The 27575-nt window shown below is 43.7% G+C and overlaps 1 protein-coding gene across 2 annotated transcripts; it reads left to right on the forward strand.

Annotated features, from left to right (window-relative positions):
• On the forward strand, positions 1 to 27477 carry THSD1 (thrombospondin type 1 domain containing 1). Of its 2 annotated transcripts, none has more exons than XM_085060656.1 (5): positions 1 to 151; positions 6297 to 6435; positions 11835 to 12791; positions 20663 to 20821; positions 25119 to 27477. In XM_085060656.1, the coding sequence occupies exons 2-5, from the start codon at positions 6378 to 6380 to the stop codon at positions 26492 to 26494; spliced, it is 2550 nt and encodes an 849-aa protein (XP_084916782.1). In that variant the 5' UTR covers positions 1 to 151; positions 6297 to 6377; the 3' UTR covers positions 26495 to 27477. The 2 variants fall into 2 exon arrangements, with proteins under 2 accessions (XP_084916782.1, XP_084916789.1); XM_085060663.1 differs by lacking the exon at positions 1 to 151 and adding an exon at positions 345 to 563.
• Positions 27478 to 27575: the final 98 nt, after the last annotated feature.

Raw genomic sequence — 27575 nt, forward strand, 5'->3', positions numbered from 1 at the left:
CGCCCGCAGCCGCCATTTAACCCTCCTGCCGCCGCCGCCGCCGGGCAGTGCGCGCCTGCCCGCCGCCCCGGGCAGCGCCGGCGGCGGCTCCTCCACGGCAAGGATCGCGCCGTATCGCCGACCCGCCGGCCGCTCCGCCCGCGGCGTGGAGGTGAGCGCGGGGCGGGCGGAGGGAGAGCCGAGCCCGGGGGTCCCGGGGTACGGGCGGGTCGCTGGGTGCCCAGGGGTGGGGCGGTGAGGAGCCCCGGTAGCCCCGGGCTCGGAGCCGCTCGGGTGGCGTCGGTCGGCGCGGAGCCGGCGGGAGCGGGCGGGAGAGCCGTCGGTCGGAGCGAGCGGTGCCGCGGGACCGCGCCGTGATCGCCGTGCCGCGCGGCCCTGGAGGTGTTTAAAACACCCGTGTGACGGCAGGACACGGCATTGTCCCTGCCCGGATCTTCCCCGGGGTCGCCTCTGTCCCGGAGGCAGCGTCCGTCCCGCCCGGAGCTCCAGCGCTCCCCGAGTGCCGGGAGCATCGGCACGGGGAGCGACTGACTGCCCAGGGTCGGCGCTCGAGTCCGAGATCGGTAGGAATAATTTTAGGGGTTTTTAGTATGTTTGGTGATTTCTACTTTATATTACTCGCTAGACCAATCGAAACTGTGTGAGTACACAGCAAACCCTGGGTAAAGCGTAGGAGAAAGCTTCCCAATTCTCTTTTAAATACTGATACTTCATGGTATTTCAGACCTGCTTCTCTAACAAACTTCTGATTGTATCAGCTGTGTCATATATGTTCTCCATACTGTGATCTTTATTATAAACTCCACCAAAAGGGGAATTCCAGGAACAGTAGACAGTATTTATATATTTGTTAAAAACACTGAAGGGGGAGGAAAGAATGGATGACTGCATTTCTTCCTTTATGCCATAAAGTCTTATCTAATGTATTTAATTATTTTCATTCTTTATTTATTATTGCTCGAACACCTTCCTGGATCTCCTTATGCTTAATAAACTTATTTTTACTGTACATTTACCAGAGTAAATATCATCAATATATTCTGTCCACTGTAAGCTGTTGGATTTCAAAGGACAGATGTTGCTGGCCAGCTTTCTCTTGAATTGCTGTGTTAATATCAAAAGGAACTGAGAAATCCCAGGATTTTGTGAGATCTGACCCCAAATATTAATGAAAATAGGCTTTTCATAAATAAATAGCTAGTTATTTATTACTTGCACACGGAGGATCTGGAGCTGTCAGTTTCAGCCTAGTGAATTTAAATGCATAATTTTAATAGAGTCATTATCTGATAACAACGTAAAATTGTCGGATGTGTAAATAAGAATGAAAGATGCCTTTGAGGATGTCAGCTCCAGCCCCCTGCTGTGGCAGACATCACATAGATACTTTTCTGCCTAAACTCAGTATCTTCCAAGAAGTGGCATATTTTTGGCCATGACCACTCTGGCTGGTCAGTGGTGATTAGATTTTGATAAAATGTGATGCATACCTGAAGGTGTTCTCTCTTTAATGTCGAAGCGGAAAGATTATATGGGAAGTTCTGAAATTCCCAGCAGGTGGTAACACTTCAATAGCTGCCTAATCCCATTGCAATAAACCTATGCTGGTTGAAAATAATTAATCTCTTTTCCGACATACAGATAAAATACCTTGCATTTGAGGAAATGTTGCAGATACACATTTCTTTTTGCTGTTAGTGCTCCTTGTAAAATGTAGGGAGAATTTAGGGACTTTCAGGTTTTTCTGTCTCTAGCCTATTTTGCTGTAAATCTCTCATGCATAGCCAGAATTGTGCAGATCTAAGGTTGCAAATACAACTGAAAAATGTTTACTAGTGAACAGCTATAAAGGATTTTCTTTTCTCTCCAATTCTGTCAACATTTTGCTTTAAATTACAATAAACATCCAGACCCTGTCTGGTTGCTGGGTCCATGAGAGTGCCTGGGGTAGGTGCTGCTGCTTGGGACAGTGCTTGGAGCAGGGGCAGGTTCCAAGAGGATCCCTCCTCAACCTGACACCTTATGACCCCCACACACGCTTCTTCCCCAAGCTCTTCTCCCACCTTGCTCTCATATATTCCCTAACTCGTGGGGGGTTCTGTGCCATGGCTGGATCCACCTTCACCTGGAGCTGTGGGGCTGGGGGGACAAGGAGAGAGCAGGCCTGTGCTCAGAGGAGGGATGAGCAAGAACAGGCCTGTTCTGGAGGAGGATGGAGCTAGGGCAGGATAGGGCTCAGCTCTTGCTGGGGATTTGCTAAGAGGAGGATTACTGAGGGTACTTATGGGTAGGTGAAATATGGGATCCATCAGTGGCACTTCCCTTGACATCAGTGAGGCTCCAGAGCACTGATGTTTTGAGTGCCGTGGGTTTGTGTTCTCATTAAACTCAGTGCTTGGTCATGGAGTGTCTGATTAATTCCTGATGGTCCTTTCTTAACTACAAGGCTTATTTGCTCTCATCTCCCTTATGAAGGGGGAGTAGGCACTGAATGCTATGCTGTTGCAGTCGGTGAAGGTGATAACTGCTAAATCAGCAGGTGACAGCTCTCAGGAAAGGTGGCTGGTGTCTGAAATGTGTCTGCGCTGCAGCCTTGGATACTGCTGCAAAAAGTACTGGGAGTCATAAATCAAGTTTTCTTGGGGTTTTTTGTTAGGTTGGTTAGTTTATTTTAGGTTTTTTTTGTAAAACCAAAATGATCCCAAGATACTTTATGACTTTAATGATATAGAGAAATAGGGTCTTTTTAAAAATAGATTAGCGTATGTGATTGTGATAGACAGTATTACAGCCTATTCTGTTACTTATTTGCAAAAAATATTATAAGTAAAATTTCAGATTTCATGTTCAGCTCTTACATGGTTCATGACACTGTGATGCCTGCAAACCTCACAGCTGATGAGGATTTATTCTGGTAGCACCCCTACCAGATAGTGAGGCACTATCTCCAGTGGAAGCTATGCCAGAGGAAAACTAAGAGTTGTGACCAAGATTGCACAGGAAATCTGCTGCAGAGCAAGGACTCAAAGTTTTCCTCTGTCATTTGTGTTGCACACAAACCTCTTGGTCTTCACTTCCAAAGCGCTTTATGGCTTATGCCCTCCTCATCTGTCATTTCAAATTCCCTTTGGAGAGGAAGTCTTCCACTTCCAATCAGCCCATTACACTGTCTCTTGGAAGAAGAAAGCATCTTTTTATGTTGCTGTGCTTCTGCTGCATTTCACACAATAGACCCTCAGTTCATGCTTCTCCACGAGAGCAATAAATTTAAAAAGCCAATTATTTGAAGTCTGATAGCCTTCTCTGTTCCATCATTTTTCATCTCATTAAGTTAATGAACTTGAGGTAGAAGATCAGAATAGAGTATAAACCATTTAAATGTACTGTCTGCTTCAAAAAGCAAAATTTTATGAGTGCAAAAAGTGGAAAAATAACTGAGCAGGGGGCAAATATATGGAGAGTTTGGAAGAAGACCTAAAAATGAGAAGAAATCTAGAAAGAAACTGGCTTGGAGAAGACAGAGAGGAGAGGGAGAAATTCTGAACTGAACTTAGAGGTAAGTATAAGGCATGTCCAAAACTGAGATGAGGCAAAAGGGAAAAGTGAAGGAGGGGACAGGAACAAACCTGTGCAGAAAGAGAGGAGGAGGGAGGCAATACTACACCAGAAATGGGCCAGCAATTCTTGCATTTAGAGGTGCTATTGGAATTCAGCTAGCAAAGGTGCAAAAACTCAGGGAGGCTTCATGGAGCACTTTAATTGGAGTTTTGTTCAAAGGCAGGGCTGTGCTGCAGCCGGCAGCCTGAAGTAGCTGGATGTGGATGGTGGGAGGGCTTCTGCTGCAATCCAGTTGCTGCAGAGGCGTGCAGAGGGTGAAGTAGCCCCGGGCTAAGCTTCCAGAGGTACCTGATCTCACTAATTGGAAGTTAGTTTTGGTACAGTTTCAAATACTCCAGTTCTAGCCCGGGTATTACCTGCACTGCACGCCGCAATCTTTTCCCAAGTGAGCCAAGATAACACAGAAGGAAGGGTGAGGGGGAAGGAGGTTTTGGTTTGACGAATGATTGGTGTTACCGAAACACCCAAGGGCTCTGGCACTGGGCTCCGTCCACGGGCTTGGTTAGAAAGAGTCTCTGTCCTGAGACGTGTTTGCTATAAATACAGAGCGTGAAAGATGGGGTGGAAAGGAGGGGAGCAGATTAATGCTGCAGTTTGCTGACATTATGTCTGGTGGTGGCAGGAATAGGAACAGAAGTCAGGTCTGGTCCCTGTGCCTCCCGCTGGCACCCTGTCTCATGAACCACGCTGCTTTTTCCTCGGTTGGGCTGATGTGCAAATTAAGATGTAAGGCAGCTACCTCAAGAGTGCTCTCCTACGCAGGCTTTTTTCTTTTTTCCTGAGGATTTATTCTCCCTTCCATAGCTTCATTTCCTCTCTGCGGCATGTTGCTCATTAGACTGAGATTAAAATTATTTTAATTTCATCTATCAGTGTGTGACTTTCTGAAAGAAGTATTTGTAAAAGCCATTTGAAGAATCCGAGCTAGGAAAGCTAGGAATGGCAAGGACCCATTAAAGTCATCCAGCACAATCACAGTAGTGGCCCACAAAGCAATTTTCCCCCTCTTTATTTCAGGGCAGTTTACAACAATGCCACATATCTTCTGTTTTCTTCGAGCAGTTAACAATAGAGTCCAAGACATCTATCGTAATTTTTTTCTTTTTTAAACAAAACCTGCTTTTTTATTTTGGACTGCTTTGATTCCTTGTATTGATTAACTGATTAGTGATCAATAACGACAGGGGCGAGGAATGATGTTGCTGATGTGATGCTGCGCCTGCTGCTGGCAGCTGGGCGGAGTTAGGGAGCGGCTGTCCCTGGAGGCAGCCTGGCTCCCCACCGCCCTGCCTTAGCAGCCGCCCCTCTCCTGAGGCATAAGCTTTGTCTTCCTGTAATTTACAGCATATCAAGTGAAATTGAGGGTGGTGGCAGTATCACTGTCCCTATCTAATGCTTTCTGGAGCCCTGTCAAGTTTCTGGGCCAGATGATGATTATTCCTTTCAGATATGTGCAGCTATTATTGTAATGGGCTTTTACTGAGCAAGGCTGTGCTGTTAGTCTTTTCTTAGAAATTATTCTCTCCAGCCACTTGGCACAGAGAGCAGTTCAAAAAGCTTTCAAGTAACACGTCTGCTGCCTCTTAGTTCCACAAGCAGAGCAGTGTAATTGTTGAAATATCTCATTTGTGATTCCTAAAGACATACATGATCTTTGCCGTACTTGGTTCCTGTGTTTTACCCTCGTCCTCCACAGTTCTTCTCATTCCTAACTTCTGCCTGCTCCAGTGCCAGATTTCTCTCATAAAATTATGTTGTAAACTTAATGGATCAAGACCTTTCTTGCATGTTTCTGTGATGGTAAGCACAGTGACAGTGGACTACAGGTGCTCCTGTGAAGCACAGAACAACAATTCATATATTTTGAAATGGAGTAGAGTTTCAGTAGGATTTAACTTTTTAGATTCCCTCCTACTTATGTTTCTGAAGGAAACTGGTTTTGCTGCTATCATTGTGCTTCCAACGTAGTTTATCTAATTGTTATGAGACTCATAAAGACTAGTTTAAACCACATGGACATAAAACTGGGAAACTTGCCAAAAGAAGGCTATTTCTATTGGCTTAGCCAAGGCTGTAGTGAATGTAAACTTAAAAAATTATGGAGGAAAAAGGGAAAGTTAGCACCTTCTCCGTCTGATCAGTCTGAATGACATAAAAGGCAGTTATAGATCTTTTATAAATCTGGTAAGATCACTAAGTATATTACTAGACCTGGATAACTGAGGAGTTCGATGACCAAAAAAGTAATTTACTGCTGAGCTGCTTTCATACTTGAAAGCAGCTGACAAGCGATATGAATTGTGCAGCAGCAATAAATCTCCAGTATCGGTATGTGCTGAGCTCAGAGTTATATTTTGTATAAAATACTCATTATTTTGCTGTTGTGACCCTTGGTCATAATATAAGTCATGCACAGCAGCAGTTCTTGCAGTGCAAAGTGTCTTTGTGTTCTGGCTCAGGAGCTACATTTCAGGATGGAAAATTGTTGTGCAATGAATTGCAGTGGTGCTTATCCAGATGCATTGATACAGTGTTAGTAATTGTTAAGTAAAGGGCAGGTAAATATTAATTAATAGTTGATTAGTAATTGCATATTTTTTTTTACTTATTAATGGGATGTCTTTCTTCTTGTATTTTATGAAGCAAAGTTGACACAGCTGTAATATTTTAACTTTTAGGTGCTCTTGAAAAACGTGCCGGCACTTTGGAGCTGAAAAAGGACATGAGGAGTAAAAAGACCCAGGATCTCACTAGTCAGAATGAAACAGATGTTGAAAGATTTTTCAAATCTGTTGTTAGTAGTGCTCTGTGACTACGGTGAGTATTGGAGCTGTCAAGTAAAAACTGCCATGTGCATTCACGAGGTGGTTTTGGATGGTGATGTTTCCAGGTGATCTGTTGAAGTGAAATGCTTCAGAAGCCACCACTGATAGGCACAGAATTTAGTCTAGATCTTATGCAATAGCTGGATGGAAAATGCAACTTGCACAAACTGCCCCTTTAGATTAGAGTGGCAGGAACCTTTCCTGCTGTAAATTTGCTTAGAGAAATAAACAAGATTTCCATGGGCATCAAGGGACTGGCTGTGCTAGAAGCAGTAACTGAACTCTGCTCTCTTGTAGGACTTATATTTCATAATATCTAATGAACATCACGGAAGATAGGCCTGTTTTAGGTATCTGTAGCAGGAAGGGTAGAACTGTGCCACGGAACTACCTGTTTCTCTCCATTACTAGGAAAAGAACCTGGATGGTTGGCTCATATGTAAGCCAGCACAGTACAGCCAACCTCTTACAGCTGAGTGAGCCCCCATCTGATGGATCTAAGCTTCCACCTGGAGAATTCTTGAGAGCAACAGAGGTGTTCTTTCCTCTGACCTTATAAGAAGCCAAAGGATGGTGTTCATACTCACTCAATCTTAGTCATAAGATTAGGCAGGTAGTCAGAGACAGTCAGTCTTGTTTGAGTAGTCCATGCACAAATCAGTATATATTGAAAGCAGCTCTTGCCTATCTGCAACTGGGATTTATGGAATGAAAAATCACCTCCTTCTCACCAAAAGCTGCCAAGGAAGGAAGTTAGACATCCTAAGTTCAAGTCAGAAAACTGAAAGATGTCTACAAGCTGATGGGCATCATATGCAGGTGTCTTATCCTTTCTAAGAATGTACTAAGTAGGAAGCAGATTTGCAAATTATTTTCTTATTGCAGAGTGAATTAGAAATTCTGAAAATGGGACTCTAATTCCTAAACAATTCATATGTTTTAGAAAATTGCATTCCTAGTTTAAAAGCAGGTGTTCTTCTGACAGCTGCAGTCCATTGTCAAACCATGCTGGAGGATTAAACTGTGCACTGCAGAAATGAGTACAACGTGGAAAACATGGGAAAAGGAGTGGTTAATCCCCACTTAGGGAATGAGCTATAGCAGGTAGTTCATGCACCAAATAGCTGAAGCTATCTTATAGAAGAGAGAAATGGACAAGAATGTATGTAGTTTGCTGTCCTTGTGTATGTGGGAAAAATCTGACTATAAGTGGTGACTGAAGAGTAAGTATGCTACTCACTCCTCTGTGCATGTTCCATCTCTGCTCCAGAACAAGGGGTCACTAAAAGACATGGAGAACCTCGAATTGCCATCTTTTAGGTGAACTTGGTTCCAGTAGAAGTAAAGACTCTTCTATGGCTTTTAGTACCATTTCTTCTTCCAATAAGACAGTTAACCAGCCCAGGTCAGAACACTGCTCTGAGTGGGTAACACAGTGAAGGTAAGTATTAAATTCGCTGAAGCCAAAAAGTGAGATGAATGATTGCAGTATCCACTGGTTCTTGATAAGCCAGTCCTATAGACATTCACAGCTGGTTGACTCAGAGGTAAAAGCTATTCTTCATGAACTTTATAGAGCGTGGCACAGCAAGTAATTACAGGGTGCAGTTAATGAGCTAAATCTCTCCAGCAAACTTTATGTGCATCAACTTTTGCCTTATTTCCAGTTAAAGCACAGTCCATAATTCAGAAAATTGCTTCCAAACAGTTCTGCATATATGCATCTTTGAATATTACTATGTACATAGATTTTAGGTAACTATTTCACTCATATAGTTCTCTGTTTCACACCAAGACTATTTTTTAAGTGATCCAGTATGCTCCGGAAAATTACTGAAGTGCTAAAAAAAGCCCTAACATCCAACTAAAAAGTATTCTCATTTCTTATCAGTTTTACTGATGTTTTTGTTCTACTTAGCTCTGTGCTACCGGTGGCTGACAAGCCAAAAGCACAACACAATTTGGCTTAAACACACTTATAAATAACTATCTGAATAGTGCCCTCAAGTAATTCTTCTTGCTCTTCAGTGAAAACAAGGATTTTTCTTTTGTTTTTCTAGGTATGAGTTCTTACAGGAACTCCTCTGGCAGGTTGTTGGTATCACAGCCAGACTTCTTTCAATGGGAGACCATTGTAATGACAATGAAAATAATATAAATGCATTGAAAGGTACCCCTGACTGGGTGTTCAAACAATTGGGACCAAGCTTTGGCACATGGCAGAGTCATGGGCACAGAGTAGGCTAGGGGGCAGCTGAAGGGGCTTGCAGTGGAAGCTGGCTCCTGCTGACTGCTGTCTTTTGGAGCGTTGTGAAAAACTGCTGTGTGGGTGTGGGCTGTTCAAAAGTGCACAGTTCTTATTTACCAAACATGGAGAAAAGGGTGCTGTGCACCAGGGTGCACCTGCCAGACCTCTGCAGTGCTGCAACAGCATCCTCTAGTAATGCTCACTTTCCTCACTTCCTGAGTGATCTGCACTGGGGTGATGGAAACTACACGAGAGTTCTCTGCCCTTTCTTTCGCCCTCCCTCCTGCATACAGGGTGGTGTTACTCCTCATCTCAGCCATTCCAAATTAAAAAAAAAAACAGTGCAAGAGGGTCAAGACAGCTGTAAAAGAGAGTAAGGACAAAAAAGCAATAGGTACAAACATCGATGCTTTTCATTACTATCGCTTGAATGTTTTTGTTGTAAGTTTAAAGCTTAAAATTGAAATTTTTCATGCTGGGTTTTTGCCATGGTCTGATTTCTTTTTCCTTTAATGTTTCAGCTAAGTTGAATCTGGCCAATTGCTGTGTAGAGAAATGCATCATTTTGCTCACTGTCATAGAAACAAAACCCTGGCAACTCACAGCCATTTCACTGGGAAGCTCTAACACAGCCATGGGAACTTCATCTTTGTTAGACTCCTCACAGTGGCCTGGGACATGCTTTCTGCTGTCCTTATGGAGACTTGCTTAGGTCTGATCCAGATCTAAGTCCTTGCAGGTGACTTAGTGATGAGGTTCTCTGAAGGGTCAAGTGTGCCCTGACTCCCCCTGGCTCCTCTTGCCAGTCCCACACAACCCTGTGCATCCTCCAGCCCACGGCAAGAATTCCCTGTTACTGGACATGAGAGTTGATTGTCCCATGCTCCCTGATGTCATGCCAGCAAGGAGGGTGGGAACATGATGGAGTTAATTGCAGGTCCAAGGAACAGTAGAAAATAAAAGAGCTGTAAGGCAAAGAGATGAGGGCAGGAGTTTGGAGAACTGTGGTAACAGTAATGGAGTTAAGCTAGTACCCTAGAGATACTGCAAGAAGATGGTGGTAGGAGCAGGACTGTAAAATATGAGCAGGCACACATGACAGAACCAAAATATGAAGAGCAAGGAGAATGTGTTGCTGAGCAGTTCAGAGAGACATTTTTCACAGGCATTTTGATTCTGTTTCTTACTCTCTGGGTGTCCAAGTTGAGATCAGGTTTGCTGTGGTGCCATGTGTTCACCACAGCTGGGATCAAGGGGATCCTGCTTTGGGTGTCTGAAGGACAATGGTATTTAAAATCAGGTCCTGGCTTTCACAGGGCACCACAATTAGTCAATACTTGACAGTTTTTACCTTTGTGCCTGTGCCTTGGTTCCTGAGACACTAAACAAGAATAGTGACATCCTCTCATTTTCAGGGATTTTAGAAGGATAAACTCATTAATATTTCTAATGCACTAATACACTACGATAAGAGCACAATAGAAGAGTCCATGGGGGAAATGAATAATTCTGTGTTATCAGGATGGATTTTGGATGGTGTGCAGTCAATAATACATAGGACCACCCATAGAAGAATGAGAACAAAAGAACCCTCTGGTAATGAGCACTATCTGTCTGCCAAATGAAGCAGTGTCTTAAGGAAATGCAAATGAAAGACTTGAGTTATAGCACATACATGTAAGAGTATATGCATGATTTATATGTGTAAGGCTTTGTGTGCCACCTTTATTCAGATTTGATGTATGTGGTTGGAGCTGGTTATTTTAAGGACATGTTATAGCTGGTGGCAAGTAATAGGCTCTTTTTTTTCTAGTACACACTGCACCCCACCCTGATGTAAATGTCTGTAGCCAGTCAGATGAATTTCTTCCTGAAAATTTTCCCTGCTGAGAAGAAAGTGAATCCAAGGTGACTAACTCCAGTTGAAGCTTAGAGTAGTAGGCGTCTAATATTATGTGAGATGAGTCCTGCTACTCCTGACTGCTGAGTGCTTGCCTTGGCAGTTGCAGTGTTTTTCCAGCAAAGCTTTCTTTGAGGTAATCTTAAGACATGTGTAACAGATTTAACAAGTCAACGTATTGTTAGTTGATGTTACTTATGAAAGGATTGCTTTAACTGAAGTTTTCATGGCACCTTCCATCCAAGACTCAGAAGACTTTTCCTAGACAATTAATTAAATAAAGATGTCTCACAGCACATTCTGTATCTGGAATAGATGTATACTGCTCCCATTTTTCAGATAATCTTTCTGTGTCTGAAATCCTTAAGGTTCAAGCAACACAGAGAAGGTAGCTGAGCTAAGAACGGAAATGTCCCAATTTATTGCTTTAGATATCATCACTAGTTACAGCATGTCTCAGGATAATCTGGCAACTTGCACAAACATGGTCATGCAAGAAGAGAATTTGAAAAGACTGCGCCATTTATAATGAAATGATGTAATTTAGGCATGTTGCACCACATCTGAGACAAGAAAAGTGCTGCAGTCACCATCACTGTTATTTTCAGCTCTTTCACTCAAGTGTCTGCGATGCAAATGAGCAAAATGAAAGATTCATAAGACAGAGCAAGAGAACAGGCTTCAAAAAGCATCATGCAGACTTCCTATTCTGTTTAACTTGGGGGACATTTTTCATGTGTCTGTATAAGAAACCACTGTCCTTTTTTGCTAAATTATAATTAAAGCAGAAAAACAGCTGTCCTGTGTGAAAAAATCAGAGTTTAAACATCTGTAATTTATACATTTATAATACATTATTATACATCACATTTATACAGAGTTTAAAAATCTGTAAGTGAAAGAAATTGAAAAGTTTGAGAATCTGTTGTGATAAATTCAGTTTTCTGTTAATCTTTTGGGTGGTTTGTGGTTTGCTTTAAAATACTGGTTTTAACCTTCCTGAATGTGTTACTGCAGTGGACTTTGAGCTGCTACAAATCACAGCCCTGCACAGAGCAGGAGCTGTTTGTGCTCTAACTGCTATTGCTCAGACCTTTTACTCTTTTGTGAACTGATTCACTTGAAAAAGTTTGAGAACTGCTTTTAATATCCATTTTTAAAATATTTATTTTGTTCCATGGGGTGGATGAACAATCAGTTGTCTGTTCAGTTCTTCATACTGTTGTGAACCTTTTCCTTTCAGTTCTCGGCAAAGTGGAGTATCTCCTGTTGGAGCACCCGGATCATGTAGCCTTCAGCAACAACACAGTGTCTGTGGAATATCAGTACTACAGTGGTGGTAATGTGACAGCAGAGCATGTGTCCATCCTTTTACTGGATGCCAGCACCAATGAGATAATTGCAAGAAAACAGCTTCCAGCGAATCAGTCCCAGGGGACAGTGGTGTTCGAATGTTTCCATTTCAAGAGTGCTGGTGACTTCTTGTTCAGAATGGTCTCTCCCAGTGACAACAGCAGTGCTGCCCAGCAGAGCATGTCCACCCTCCATGTGGAATGGCCTGTATTTCACATTGATTTGAATAGGAGTTCAGAGGTGCTTGGGAGCTCCCTTCAAGTTGGACTTTTTACAAATGAGCAGTTGTGTGCCATGAACAAGACTGCGATTTCACTGGATGTGATATTTACCAGCGCCCTTTATGAATTCAGAAGAGTAATCTCTGATGAAACTCTGGGCATTAGAACTAGCAAAGGAATCCCCCTGTCTAGGTCCCAGTGGGTAGAGTTTGATTGCCCACCTGTTGGCCAAGAAATATACATCACCGTGTTACTGAAATCATTAGAAACACATTCCATCATTGCCTCCATAGGACCTGTAGATCTCCTCCATAAATTTGGATACGGACTGGTTGTGGCAGCAGAAGCCACATGCAAAACTTTGGTTCAGGTGTTCGTAGTCTCTCCACCATGCACTTCCATCAGTGGAAAAATTGTTGTTTATAAAGAAGCTCTCAAGCATCCGAGTCAAAGAACAACTTGGCTGTATGAAAACACCCTTCACCCAGGAGACAACAGGACAGAATTTAACTGCACTTTGTTTGATGTAGGGAAGAACAAATACTGCTTTGACCTCCTCCATTTCTCAAACCGAAGCTATTTCCCAGCAAGAGTTAAGGAGTGTATGATGATACAAAGGAATATGGGTTCGTACTGATGTTTTTCCTCTTTTAGGCAAAATCAACACCCTTTCCAGCCAACATGGGTAATGATTTTGGGTGTCCTACACCAGACAATATAGTTCTAATGTCATATGCAGGTGGGAACAAGATAGGCTTATGCAGAGGAATACACAAGGACATTTGGTAACAAGTATCACTGTGGTATCTTAAGGCTGCGCTAAGTTAACAGTAGGTACCAACTTAAACCATTTAGGGCATTCTGAATGATGTGTCTGTCTAGTCTGGCTGAAAATTAAACTTGTCCCTCTCAGTGAAGTAAGAAGTTACTGCAGTAGTTGTAGGCTATTGGAGACTCTAAAGGTAGGGTTAATCTTACCCACATCTAAGTGTCTAAAAGCCAGGGGTCTGACATTAAGTAGTTGCCTAGCTTTTTAGTCAAGAGGCATCTCACAAGAGTGATTAATGGGTGTAGAACATACAGGGGCTGAATCCTCACCCAGTTGTCTTTTTCACTACCCATTTGCTGTAGAAGTTTAGAGCCCTACCTGTTAGATGCACAAATTTTGGTGAGGTGAGTCAGGATTTGGCTACAGTGAAAGACACAGCTCTGTCACTTGGACAGCTGGCAGGTTTTCCAAGCAGCCTTTCAAGACTTGTGTCTGCAGCTTAGAACAGACCATGGTGCATTTTCTGATGCGTGAGGCCATCTGGCAGATAATGTGTCACATTCCTATAGCCAAACCTTTCCTTACAGGAAAGATTAGAATCATACAAACTGCCAGCTGGGGACAGTATGTGGTCCATATAAGCCTTTGAACTATGATCAGGCGTGGTCTGAGAGGGTGCTGCATGGCAGAAGCGAAAACCATGTATATATTATGCAGCTGTAGCATTAGAAGTGGCAGTCCATGGTTTGACAGAGTCTGCAACCCATGGTTGCATGGCAGAGGAAGCAGATGAGCCAAACATCCTTCTCATCACTCATTTGTGGAAGGTGACCCCAGAGAGGGTTGGGCTGTATGTGCATGAGGGAATTAGGATTGGGTTGGGTTAGGTTGTGTTGCCTACACCCTGAAAGGTAGATGTTCTCATTTGGAGCAGGCTTGTGTCTATAGGTAATGAGTTAATCTTTCCCAACTGCACACTACAAAGAGTTTGGATTGAAAGGCTTAAGATGTACATAATTTTCCTCACTTCCCCACCCTTGTCCCCCTGAAGCGAAAGTGCTGGAACTCTAGCCAAAAAATGGTCATTGCACTTCATGGGCAGGTATCTGAGTGGGATCATGAGGAGACCAGGAGTGCAGGACATACTCCAGAGCAAGCCGTCCAGACACAGCCTACCTTAATGGGATTCCTAACATCATGTAGTCTTACTTTGTGCTATTTCATAAATGCTAAAACTGTTAGCTGTTTATTAATTCTCTGTACTAAAAATTACCTCTATTTTCAACACGTGCCAAACCCAGTGCATAGTTCTCTTCATCTTAACTTCCCATCTGCGTTCTCTGTTGGCACTCCCTCTCTTCCTTTGGCATAAAAAAGTCTATCTTAAAAATGAAAGCATGTTATTTTCTTAATGGAGATAATTCTCAAGGAAAAAGGAAGAGAGAATTCTGGTTTTTCATCTGTATCTGGGTGGCATGTTACACTGATATGATCTAGATAATTACCATGACAGATAAGTAACTAGGATATGATATAGATATGATTCTGTGCCCAGTATTTGACTGCTTTAATTGATGACATCCACATTAAGCAAGGGTTCCCTGCAATCTGCTCTGTTTCTTTGGGCTCCTCGATAGAACCATCCTCACAACCACAGTCCAAAGAATCAGGCTATGCCTCTTGAAGAGCAGAGTCAAGTCAATAGCTGCCAAGTTAAGAGTATCACATCTACAAAGCCGATGAAAGCGAAACCACACCATGTAGTCGTAAATAAAATGTCAGCCTGAAATTAATTAGACTGCAGCACATCTGACTGTGCCTGTATCTGTGAGACTTCAAAGCCTGCAGGCAGCGTTTGAAAGGAGCAGGGTGTTCTGGGAGGGGCACATCAGCCTGAAGCCATGGCAGACAAAGCAAACCTGTGCTGCCTGTGATGGCCATCAGCCTCCTGGCTCCTTCAGAAGGTGCTCTACTGAGCCTTCTCACCCTGCTTAGAACTGTAAACCATGTAAAACATACAACTGCTGCACAACAGGCACCTCTCCTCAGTTCTCCTAATTTCTGCTTTGGACTTACTGAAGTTTAAGCCAAGGAGAGGTGTGAAATCCTGTAGTCTGGGCTCCTGTGCAGCATGGGCCATCATTTTTCATTTAGTTACCTTGCTATTGAGCCCCACAGCTAGTCTTTGCATTTGACTGCCACTTACCCTCCAGAGAGTTATCCAGTCTTTTGCTGAAGATGCCACAAAGGAGACTTTTCTGGTAATTTCTCTCAATATTATGCTCTGATTTATTTATTCTTTTGAAAAGGGAAATCGTGTGTTTCATAACTAAAGCTAATCTAGCTTCATCCTCTGGTGATTGGGTTTTACTCTGCTCCTCTCTGATAGCTTTTTCCAATCCACTGTTTTTGCCTCATGAAAACATTTGCACATCCAGGTCATCTCACTCCTGCGAGATTTTCTCTGTGCTCTTTTTAATAAACTGAAAAGATTGAGTCTTTAATTGGAAGGCATTTTCTTCAGGATTTGATTAGTTCATTGACTCTGTTTGGCTTCTTTTCTGTTATTTTAAACACTTATTTTTATTTGACAGTCAGGGTACCAGCTCTGAGTGCTGTGTGCCGACATCCTCCTCACTGGTGCTGCTTGAGCAGTAGCACTCCTTTTACCCCTACCTCTGCTTTCATTCCACTGTTTGCATTACGAAATTGTCCATAACTTTTGCCCTATAAACTCCTCTTGAGCCATTTCAGTATGTACTCTACCATCCTGCAGGTGCAATTTGCATTCCTTCTTCCTACTTTTTTTTTTTTTGCAGATTTAGGATCTATTTTGTTTGAATTGTCCTAATTTAGCAAGTACCCTATGTTGCTCCATACAACTGCACTATCTACTGATGTCATTACAAGAATCACGTATTTTCTCAGTAATAGTTTTATGATTATTTGCATGTCAACTGTGGAAGCACTGGGCCTTACATTAATCCCTTTGGAATCTCTCCAAATGCATTCTCACTCAGTGATGGTTTCTGTTGACAGTTGCATACCCAATCTGTCACTCATCTAGTTCTTACTTCATTTAGCATATGCTCTATTGTTATGAAGCAGAGATACTGTTTTGTAAAAGATCAAAGTTTCTAAATCATTAAAATGAACTTCATCCAAACCACAGAGGATGAGATAAAAGATTATTTTGCCACATGTATTTTCCATATATCATACATCAGTTGTATTCCTCATCCTTTGTCAATCCTACTCTTTGCTCCTCATCCTGGCCAGGTTTAATAAAGCCTTTTGGAACAGGAATCTACACTTGAGTTTGTAGTAGGAAGGAGAAAGCTCCCAGTGGCCCTGAGTGGGCCAGGGCAGCAGCACTTCCAGCCCAGGCCATCAGCTTCAGGTTAAGTGTCACAAAAAACTTGTGCTATCCAAGAGTGTGAATATATATCTATTAAAGGTGGGAAATACATCCATTAATTGTGAGACAGCCCTTGTGCAGTTTTCTGTAGACGCTGACAGGAGAGCCTGTGAAAGAAAATTAACAGTGAGATGTGAGTCACTTCTTCATTTTGGCAGGCTCTTCACTGTTTCACACAGGGGCAAACAGCTCGTTTTTTTCCCCAGTGTTTGACTGGATTATTTGGATGTCTGAGGTAGGAAACTCTGTTAGATCATCTTACCCACCACAGATGCATTGCAGGCTCATTCTTTTCCCTGCTTTATCCTGTGCTTTGCTCGTCTGGGATTTAAGTGTCCCCAGCAGTGAGATTTCTGCACTCCTTAGAAGGATGTCCCATGTCCTAGCCTGTATCCTGCTTGAAACATTCAGAACAAGGCTGATAATATTAATCAGTAATGCTAAAGCATAGAAAAAGGCATTTTTTTTTCATATTCCTGGTGTTAATTAACTTTCTTTTCCAGTTCTTAGTTATTCTTTGGGGACCAGCTTCAACTTTAGTATGACTTACAGTGAAGTCTCTTGCACTTGCGTACAGCACAAATGAATTTTGTTCATTTGACTTTTGCTAGCTGTCAAAAAAAGCTGTTGGGATGCTGGCAGGGCATAAGAAGTGCAGGTGTTGCCTAAAAAGGGAGAGAGGAAGGTATGGGAAGACCTTCTGAAGAAAAGAGTGATCAGTAAGGGAGGAGAGGAGTAAATGGAGCATCTAGAGGTCAGACAGGGATATACAAATTCCATCAATTTTTTTGCTTCCTGAATACAACTGTATGAATCAGATCTGCTTCGTAGGAAAATCTGGGAACCAGTTAGCTCTGTTGCCTGATTCTGTACCTGGGTTGGGTGTTTATTTAGAAACAGGCATATGCAGGGGATCTGGATATGCCAGGGCTGGTTTGTACCGAATCCACTTCTCCTGTGTCAGTAAGTGCTTCATCTCCACACATTAGGAATAAATTAGGTTTTCCAGACTCACTGGGATAGCTCTTAGCTTCTGGAAAAAATTATTTTTAGGCTGTACCTCCCCAATTCTTAACGGTGCCTATTTGTGGGGAAAAGACTATAATCTTCCCAGTCAGAGTCTAGGATTTCTTCCTTTTAAAGGGATCCTTGTCCTTTCATCGTGCAAATTAGTAACCTGTTGGATTATGCTGCCATTTCAGTGCACCCAGGCTTCATTTCCATGGAAAAGTGAGAGGTTGTTTTCCAATGTCATGTCTAAACACCAATACAGTGTGTGTAAATATATTCCCAGGACCTAAAAACTGGTCTTGGCTTCCAAAAATATCCTGTGATCCCCTAGGCTAGCATAGATATTTACATGAACTTGTAAGCAATTAGTGGTTTTGTCCCACACCACTGGCCTGGTTGAAGTGTTTAGGACTGTTACATGTGTCAGGCTGGAAGGACAATGCTGAGTGTCCCTCACTGACTGTGCTGATAGCATTGCATGCACAAAATCTTGTGAACACAGAAATCTGAGGGGGGAAATTTATGCAGAGCAATAATTAACTGTTAATTGCATTTATCTTTCATGTTGGCAGATCTGCCAACTGTCAGCTATTTCAAACTAACTCATCAGTTAGATGTCTTCACGTTGATAATTGATTCCTCAATTGTATGTGAAAAAACCTCACGCTTATTAGAGCTCGTTTGCAGTGCATACCTTCTGGTTTTTTCCCTGGCACTTTCTATCTGTTTGTCTTAAATGGAGGTTAATAATTTCATTTCCTTGGGGGAGAATAAATTTCATTTTCTTTTACATTCTGGTAATTGCAGGAGATTGCAGAGCAAGTTTCAGGAGTTTAAATCTCCCATCTTTCATGGGAGCTGGAGCATTTCTTACTCTCCTGCTGCTTAAGGCACATTTCTTAGCCCCAAAGCTATGGATGCCAAGTGGTTTTGGTATGGAGCTCTGTGCCTTTAGCCAAAGTCCAAGTGAGAGAAAAGCATCCCGGAGCAATGGGCACATCTTAGGTTTGATGTCAGTATTAGAAAATTACTTGCCCTAAATGTTCTTGTATGTTGAAACCCACGGGCATCAATGTGGAGACTGCTGAGCATCCTCCACTATCACCAGTATTAGCACTGGAGGCAACCAGAACTTTTCTGAGTCTGGCTCTGCATCTTACTCTAATTAACTGAAGTTTAAATGAGCAGGGAATGTGGAGAGAGGGAAACAAGTTAGCTCATGGACTGGAAATTATGACAGGAGCTCATCAAGCTGCTCGCACAAAGTAGTCTACAAGGAGGTAGGTCCTTCAACTAGTCCTTCTGCCAGTGCTGCGGGACAGTGCTGGAGCCCTTCATGATACTGATCTGAAGAAAAGTGTTGTGAGATCCCCAAATACTATGATACTATAAAGTCTTTTTGAGGAGGCATCTGTTAACCCTTGACTGGCTATTAATGGTGAACATTTTTTGTAAACTGTCCATGGTCTGTACCTTTGTGCAACTCCTTATCCCAACAAACTTCCTCAGTTACCCACTTCTTGGCATCCTCTGATTCTGTTTTCTCCTGACAACTTACACTTGCTTCATTTAGCACTTCACTGGGAACTGACATGGCTGCAAACTGAAGGAGGAGTGTGAAAGCTCAGCCTGCCTTTGGGCTCATCTCCAGCTGCAGAAACAGAGGGGTGAAAGCAGAGAGGTGCACAAAGAGCACAAAGTGAAATACAGCCTGGGATCTTGGATATTGCAGTCTTGTGGCAGAGTCAGTGGCAAGCACCTGGGGAGGTCATTTGGCATTGTGTGGGCTTAGAACCACAGCAGCATCAGAGTGTCTTGCCATGCCCATCTCTCCTCTGTGTTAGGCCAGGCAGATGCACTGGGACATGCAGGCACCCAAATGTGTGTCTGTGTGTGCTCACACATGCTCTGCAGCCCTGGCTGGCAGCACAAGTGTAGGTTCAGACCCTGGGGCTCCATCCTGCAGTGCAGGTGAGGATCTGCACCGAGAGAGCAGCCCTGTTGATCCTCTTAGGCTGCTCACATTAATGCTGACATGCTTACAAAAATTTGTAGGACAGGGGCCAAAGCAGTTACAATTTCATGTTTATTGAAATGCAACTGTATTTATTCTTGTTTGGAGACATTTGAAAATAATAACACACTAGGAACAGTACAGCAACCAATATAGCATGAAATCATAAAGCCATTTTCAGTCATGCAACACCATCTAGTCTTTTGACATCATGACTTGGTTAAGGGCTCAAGGGCATGCTAGCAGCAGTAATAAAATTAAAAATCATGGTTTGTATTGGCAGTAGCAACACCATAAATTATTTAAAAGAGCAAAGTTTAACAAACCTGATCTACTTTTTAAAAAAAAAATTATTTAGCTGTTTTTCTACTTATTCTGTGAGCCGTGAAATGGCGGTTAAGTACTCTATGGTTTTTCTTTCTGTCAAAGTGAACTGACCCATAGGAGTGTCCCCAGGGGTTTTATCCTTTAAGATTGCCCCTGAACTCGTGCATTAGTTTGTGCATTAGTGCATTAGTGTTGTGGCCTGCTTCAGTGTTGTAGCTGTCAGATATGGGCAGGAATGGTCCCATCTTTCTCTGGGTTCTTGCTGCTGTAAAGTTCAAATGTGGAGATCACTGACTGGGGATGCTGTCTAAGAAAAACAATAAAAGAAAAATTTTATTACACATTAGAAAATTATAGTGTTAGAACCTGAATCTGCCTCCACTTAAAATAAATAGATGAACATGCAAAATTTCATCTTGAGTTAATTGTCTAACCATAAGCAGTAAAATGATAGAGACCTGTAAGCTGTCAAATAAATGATTCAATAACATGCTTGTGTGCTGAGAAGAAAATAAAGAGTAAACCAACATTGTCATTTCATTAGGCCTTGTAGGGTTATCATCCTATTGCAGTCATATAAATCAGCAGTAGCTGTACTTAAGTCAATCAAGTTATCCTGCCATAAATGCATTGTTTGTCAGGCAGGAATTGGATTAATAGATAAATTACCAGCCCACTTCAAAGGTCTGTGGATTCATTTCCTTTTGCTGTTGTTCCAGGCAGAACCTGCCTGCCAGTTGACTGACTACTGAGTTGCAGGCTGACACTGGGGTGAAAAAAGGAAAACAACAAGTGGAAGCTTTGGCTCATCCCTGGATGCTGCTTGTTCTTTTGGTCTCCTTGTTTGCATTGTTTGGTTATTTATTGCTGTTTTTCTTAAAAAGAAGGCAAATGGCTGTGCCTTTAAAGGTAAGGAGGCAGACATGTTCCTCATTGCTGTGTGCTTGTGTATTTTTAGAAACATGGAGCCAGTGGCAGCCCTGGAGCCCATGCAGTGTCACCTGTGGGGATGGCATCCGGGAGCGCTTCCGAGAGTGCCTCACCTCCTCGCCGGCAAAGCCAGGCTGTGCTGGATCCTCGAAGGAGACTTCCTTGTGCTCGCTGGAGGAGTGTGTGTGTATGTAGCCCTGCTGTCCTCTTCCCCTGGTCGTGTACCAACCTAGCAAAAGCACAGTGTAAAATGCAAACATCCGACCTCTCATTTGGTCATATTGATTTGGGGGCTGTGGTTGATGGAGTAGGGTGGGAGCGTCCGTGCATTTGATTTTTGGGACACTGTAGATGCTGCTTGAAAGCATATTTCTGAATGCTGTGGGCGCAATGGAAGCAGTTTAAAATCTCCAGCATGGCCAGGGAGTGGAGAAGCCCTGAGAGAGAGATCTTGGTGCTAGCAGGACATGTTCAGTAGTGAAAGCCAAAGACTCCAGTGGAAACCTATTAAAAAGTTAAAGTCTCTTAATAAAGGGTGCTGGTTGCAGCTGGGACCTGGGGTGTGAGGTTCCCATTCTGTGAGTTTTTTGAGATGGCAGTGTCAGGTCTCCTCCTGCTCTGGCCTGCTTCTGCTGGCCCATGACAGGGCAGGCTGGCCACTGCTGGTGGGTGGCAAGTGGATACAGATAGAAGAGATCAGAGCTTCCTATAAGGTGATAGGGGAGTTACAGCAGCCACATGGCTCCCAGTGAGGCTGGATGAGGCTGTGCCAGCACCATAGTTGGGTGCTGACAACAACTGTTGAGGGGCATGAGAAGTGCCCTCTTTTAGCAGGGTGCTGGTGCTCAGCCTGTGCAAAACTTTTGCTTCTTGCAAACGCCCTGCTGAAAAGGAGTGTGCTGGTGCCAAGGGACCCCAGAAACCAGAAGGCTGATCTACAAGCTCTAGGGCCTTTGTGTCCCACAGGTGCCACAGGGGCAGGGATGGGGAAAGAAAGATGCCCAGGAACTTTGCAGGCTCCTAGGATCTCAGACTATAACAGATGTTTTAGGCTGTTTCAAGGTGAGTAATACCTTATTCTTTGCTTTGGCTGCTTGGCATGCACTTCCTTCTGCTTGCAAAAGTGCAGTGTGGAGAACTAGAATGGAGGCTGCTAAAAATTGGACAGTTTGGGGATGTGGGGAGTTGTTTAGTACATGGCCACTGCAATGCTTGTGCCATTGAAAAGGGAAGGACAGCAGGGGGAGAGAAAGTGTAGCTGGAGCAAGAAGAAGGAAGGTCTGTGTTTTTAAAGGAGGTGTTAGCTGGAACCAACTTCAAGGTGTCTGAGGATGAAGGCCACAGAAGTATACAGGCAGGTGCTGTGAAACACTGCAGGAAATGGGCTGTATTTAACAAAAGTTTGGGTGAAGGGAAAATATTAAAAATTCAATCCCATCAAGCCAGGTATTGCATTTTTTCAGTGTTCATGCAGCCCTGGGAAATGTTTTAACAGGTCTGATGTTTCTAATAACTTGAAAATGCTGGCCATGTGGGTTTGCTTATTTTGTAAAGCTATGAGTGAAAGCAGAGAGGAGTGACTCAGATGTTTTGGGCCCCAGTTTAAAACCAGTGCCCTGCTCTAGTTGTCTTCTCTGTGCCAACTCTCTGAGGCTGCTGTGGGCAATAATGCCACCACCAAAACACAGTGGGGTTGTTAGTGTTTTTCCAAAGCTGACATTGAACTGTGCTATCCCATGCCTCCTATTTATCTGCTGGAGAGGTATGTCTGTAAGTATGTAATTCAGTTTGTCTCCTTGCCAGCCAGTTTCACTCCCCACCCCTGGAGCTCAGGAGAGCAATCCTGGTGCATGTAGCTCCCTGGAGGGAGATCCTGTGTGCAGAGCATGTGCTGGACACATGATTTGTGTGTTCACCTTGCTGTACATGCATGGAGGTGACAGGCCTCTGGTGCTTCTGGGAGGGACCACTCTTCCCATGCAGGTGTGCTGTGTAAAGTGTATGATGGTTTCCAACCATCCTGCACATGTACTGTGCACACACCTGTAGCAGTCTGGTTGGATTCAGCAGGTCTGGACAATTCCCAGCTTCCTGTGAGGTCTCTGGATTACTAAGGAGGATTAATATACAGAGAGCACAGATGCATAGGAGGTCTGCATCTGCACCCATTGCTGTGGGATCATCTGGAGGAAATACCTCACTTCTGTCTTGCACATGGTTTCTAATGCTCCTGCTCCCACATGGGGCAGCTTCCTTTACAGAATCACCTACGTGGTTTGATCCCATTGAATCTCAGCTTGCTCAAGAAGTGATTTGACACTGACTTCACGGTGTTCATCCGCTGCCTGATCTCAAGCCGGGGGTGTCACCCTCACCCTTCCCACTATGGCTGGCTGCAGCTTTTGGAAGCAGATAAGCTTTGTTTCCAGCGTAACTCTGCAGTCATTAGTCCAGCAGATGGAGCAAATGGCTGAAGGAGTGAGGCCAGCAGGCAGTGCAGGAGTGGGGGACTGAGGTGCAGGGAGAAGCGAACCATGGAGACCCAGTCCTGTTTGGAACCTCGCAGGTTCCCTGCTGTCAGAACGATGCAGCACAGTGTGCATTGCAAATAGAGAATGGAGTATTTGGAAAATATCTGTGAACAAATAGGACTGGGAGAAGGATGATATATGAATTAATTGCTTTGATGCAGTAGCTGAGCAGAGCAAATGCTGGCCCTGCCTTCTTCCCTGAGGTCAGCTTGTTCACTCTCTGATCAGGTGTCCTGAACAGAACAGCAGTGCTCCGGGCTCTGGCACAGGGGCATTGGACTGAATGCAAGTTTTAGAGATCTTCCTAGAAGACTCAGCCAGTGGTCTTGTTCTTTAAGCTGGTTTCAAGCTTTCAGAGTGACACAATGATCAAAGTTTATCCAATGGCAGGATTTTTTAAAGGACGTGGGGTTGGTAGGTAGTTCTGAATCAAGGAAACAGACCTTCTGCCCAACCCCAGCAGTTTCGTAGCAGCCTGTGAGACCTTCTGGCCTGTGTTCATCGGTGCATTTGTGCATTCTGCCCACCTAACAGCTGCACTACCAGCTTGCTGTTGAGTGTGTGTTCTTCTGAATTATGGGAAGTACACGGTGTCCGCTTCTTGTTATTCTGCAGTCACATTTCCTATTCCTGGACAGCCACTGTGGTGCAGGCAGGAGCAACTGCCAAGTCTTACAGCTGAGTATCACTCTGATGGAAGGCTTTGGGTTCTGGGTAAAACTAGAGACTAGGGCAGGGTTGTTCAATGGTTTTATCTGAGCTCACAACTTCGTGGCCACTTCTTATCAACTACAACTGATCAGCCTTGTCCTCCACCAAAATTTTAATGTCTTTATGGAGCTGATGTCTGACCACAAGAAATTGGGCAGTGCTAACAGATATTAAAATTAGCTACTGGACCAACACATCCATTTTCAACCATGCTGTATTCTGCTGAAGAATGCCCCTGAAATGCTAGAGACATCATTCAAAAAAAAATTACCAATCCCATATTGGTTCAGTTATCTGTAATGTGCTGTAGTGGGCAGGTGAGTGGTTTAAATAGGACTGTGGACAGCTTTGAGAGGTTCACATTATAGGTTAGAATCACAGAATATCTCGAATTGGAAGTGACCCATAAGAATCATTGAGTCCAACTTCCTGCTTCCCCAGGACTACTAAAGCTAAACCATATGGCTAGGAGCATCATCCATACAGTCCATGAACTCTGGCAGGCTTGGTGCCATGATGATTTTCCTGGGGAGCCTGTCCCAGTGACTCATTATCCTCTCAGTGGAGAAAGGTTTGCAGAGTATTCTTCCCTGTTTGAAGTCCCATCTCCGTTCCACAGCAGAAGGGTGTCAGCACTGGAATGCAGGGGCCACCAGAGCAGTGGCCCTGTTGAAAGCTTGCTGTGGCATGGAGAGGTTTTGTCCTCTGGCGCTGTGGCACCAAACAGTGGTAGAAGCATCCTCAGAGAACTGCTTAGAAAAGTCACATTGCCTCTCCTAGTGTTACCCCTCTCTACAAACTCATTTCAATTCTCACACCCACTTAAGCTCTCCTAAAAATAATTTTAAAGTAATACCTGAAGTACTGGCCTGGGTTGAATTATTTTTACCCCCTTTATGTCACTTTTCACCAAGGAATCTAAATGTACTTCATAAAGAAGGCAAATAGAATTCCCCCATTTTACAGCTATTTAGGAATACGTTACAGAAATGGCAGAGGAGGAAAAAATAATGATTGCATTTAAAAGGTCTGTGGGAGCCTTGCTTTAAATTTGGTAGGTGTTTGTGCCAGTTTGAAGTCATCAAGTAGTAAATCATCTCTAATGAGCAAATTTTAATGGCAGACAACTTCCTGTACTGTATTAATGGCTTATTTTTCCTTTGTAGTAAAGTATCCATCCTCAAATACCAAAATGCTGCTGCCAGTGCAACTCTTGACAGACGTGTGTGCTCTTTCTTACAGCTGTGCAACCTCCAACCCCACCTTCTGTCCAGCCAGGAGAGGACCAGAAAGCAAATAATATAGTTACCATCACAGGTATCTCCCTATGCTTGTTCATCATCTTTGCCACTGTTCTCATCACTCTCTGGAGGAAGCTCTGCAGAGCTCAGAAGTGCAGCACCGCTGTCCGACGAAACTCTGTCCATTCCCCTGGCTTCCGGAAAAACTCCGACGAGGAGAACATTTGCCAAGGCAACAAGCAACGGGACAGCTTTGCTGAAGGAGGGGATGCCCCAGTTAACATTCCCCTAACCTACAGGCGAAGCCTCCAATTTGCCCAAGAAGATGATGCATCTGGAAGTGAAAACTTTCAGCCGAACGCCCAAAAAATAATCCCTCCAATTTTCAGCTACCGCCTGGCACAGCAGCAGCTGAAAGAGATGAAGAAGAAGGGCCTGACGGAGACCACTAAGGTGTACCATGTCTCTCAGAATCCCCTCACAGACACGGTTCTTGGTGCCTCCACAATGCTTCCCCTGAACGGGGAAAACCAAGAGGAGGCAGCAGCAAACAAATTTCGGATCAAATCCCCATTTCTGGACCAGCCAGCCAGTCAGCCCAGATTCCTGGGGGAAGGCTCTCACCCCAGGCTGGATTTTCCATTCTCACAGGCCAATCCTGCAGTGAGCCCTACCCAAACCTTGGTAAGAAGAGGTCATTTCAAGCACCAGGATAACAGAGCGGACTTGCCTGAGAGGGGCTGTCACAGAAACTCACAATTCAGAAGAACAGCCAGTTTCCATGAAACTAAAAAGGCCAGGCCTTTCAGAGAGAGAAGCATGTCCACTCTCACACCCCGACAGACTCCACTCTACAACTCCAGGACCAGGACATGGGACCAGGGTCTGGAGGACAGGACACGGCCAAAATCAAGAAATGCTAATCCAGCTTGTGAAAAGCAGGATCAGCCCCACAGCACCGTGCTGGGGTGTGAACCACAGGGCCATGGCACAAAGCCCCACCACAGGGCTGGTCCCCCGGTGAGGAAGCTGGACGTGATCACTGACCGCCAGCCTGCTGGTCAGGAGAAGGCAGCTGAGAAACCTGAGCCCAGCCGAAGTAAGAGGGGCTCTTCACCCAACCCCAAAGGTGTGTGGCGGAAAGAAACAGGTCCAAATGGCAAAGATAATTCCCAGAGAGGCCTAAGTGTAAGCCCTGCCCAGTACCGAAGGGACAAATGCCAGAGCTTCCCCTTGGACCCTGACTTTGCCTTTTATGACAATTCTACTTTTGGCTTAACAGAGGCAGAGCAGCAGATGATCGACCTCCCTGGGTATTTTGGCTCAAATGAAGAAGATGAAACAAGTACTCTGAGCATTGAGAAGCTGGTGATCTGAGTGACTCATTGTGGCCCTGCAGGAGTGGCGTGCGTGGGAGAGAATCTGCAGGATCAGTTGGCTTCTGGTGGAAGAAAGAGCAGGAATCACATTACCTCCACACACAGCAGGAGGGAATAATGCCCCAGGTCTGGCTTGTGGGAACATATTCCTTTCTAATTACTGAAAAGTGCTTTCATATAATTATTTTTTGTATGTATGTGTGTACAAGACACACAAAGTACCCTGGGAAAGCACATGTTAATTAAGGTGTGGCGCAGGAATAGCCGACAGATTTTATTGTCTAAAGCAGTCATGTTTCATGCATCATACATGATGAGTGCCACTGACATTTCCCACCTTGTGGACTGTGTACTGGTAGACTGTGAGATACTGAAGCGTCCATTGTCCAGTGTCCTCAACCATCTGCCCTGATTAGTGAATCATTTCCCATCTAGAAAGCACAAAGCTCAAGCTGTGGGCAGTTTTGATAATTTTTCTGATAGTTATCATTGTACTGCATTGATTTATCATTGTTGCTCAAGTAACTCGTATGGTGGGGGCTTTTTAGCTGGTTGCTGAAAGTGCAAACAATTGATGCTGAATACTTGAGTGAATTTAAAATTGAAGAGGCATTTTCATCATTCAAGACTGATATTTTCTTACTGTCAACATTTATACCAAGAAAACAATGTACAGATACTTTCAGGAAATTAGTACAATAGGCATGCTACAGAGAGGGCAAAAAAACCAGATGATCAGATTTTAGTCCTCACAGAAATGTTACCACAGCATGTTGCCTGTAAAAAGCAGTGAGAAACTGTTGAGTTATGCATCCTTTCCATAGTCATCCTTTATTAAAATTTTTTTCATGTTAATATATTGACAGTAATACTACTACAGCAAGCTCAAAGTAAATTATGAACAAAACCAGCAAACAAAAAGATCATTTGATTAATATCTGTTCTGGGAACAAAAAATAAAAATAAAATGACTTGACAACATCTGGTGATTCACAGAGAATGTTAAAGAATCATTTATGTTGGGAAAGACCTTAAAATCAGTAAGTCCAACCGTTAACGTAACACCACTGTTTTCACCA

The sequence above is a fragment of the Lichenostomus cassidix genome, chromosome 1 (assembly GCF_008360975.1).
Source record: "Lichenostomus cassidix isolate B80296 chromosome 1, HeHo_3.0, whole genome shotgun sequence".
NCBI classification, from domain to species: domain Eukaryota; kingdom Metazoa; phylum Chordata; class Aves; order Passeriformes; family Meliphagidae; genus Lichenostomus; species Lichenostomus cassidix.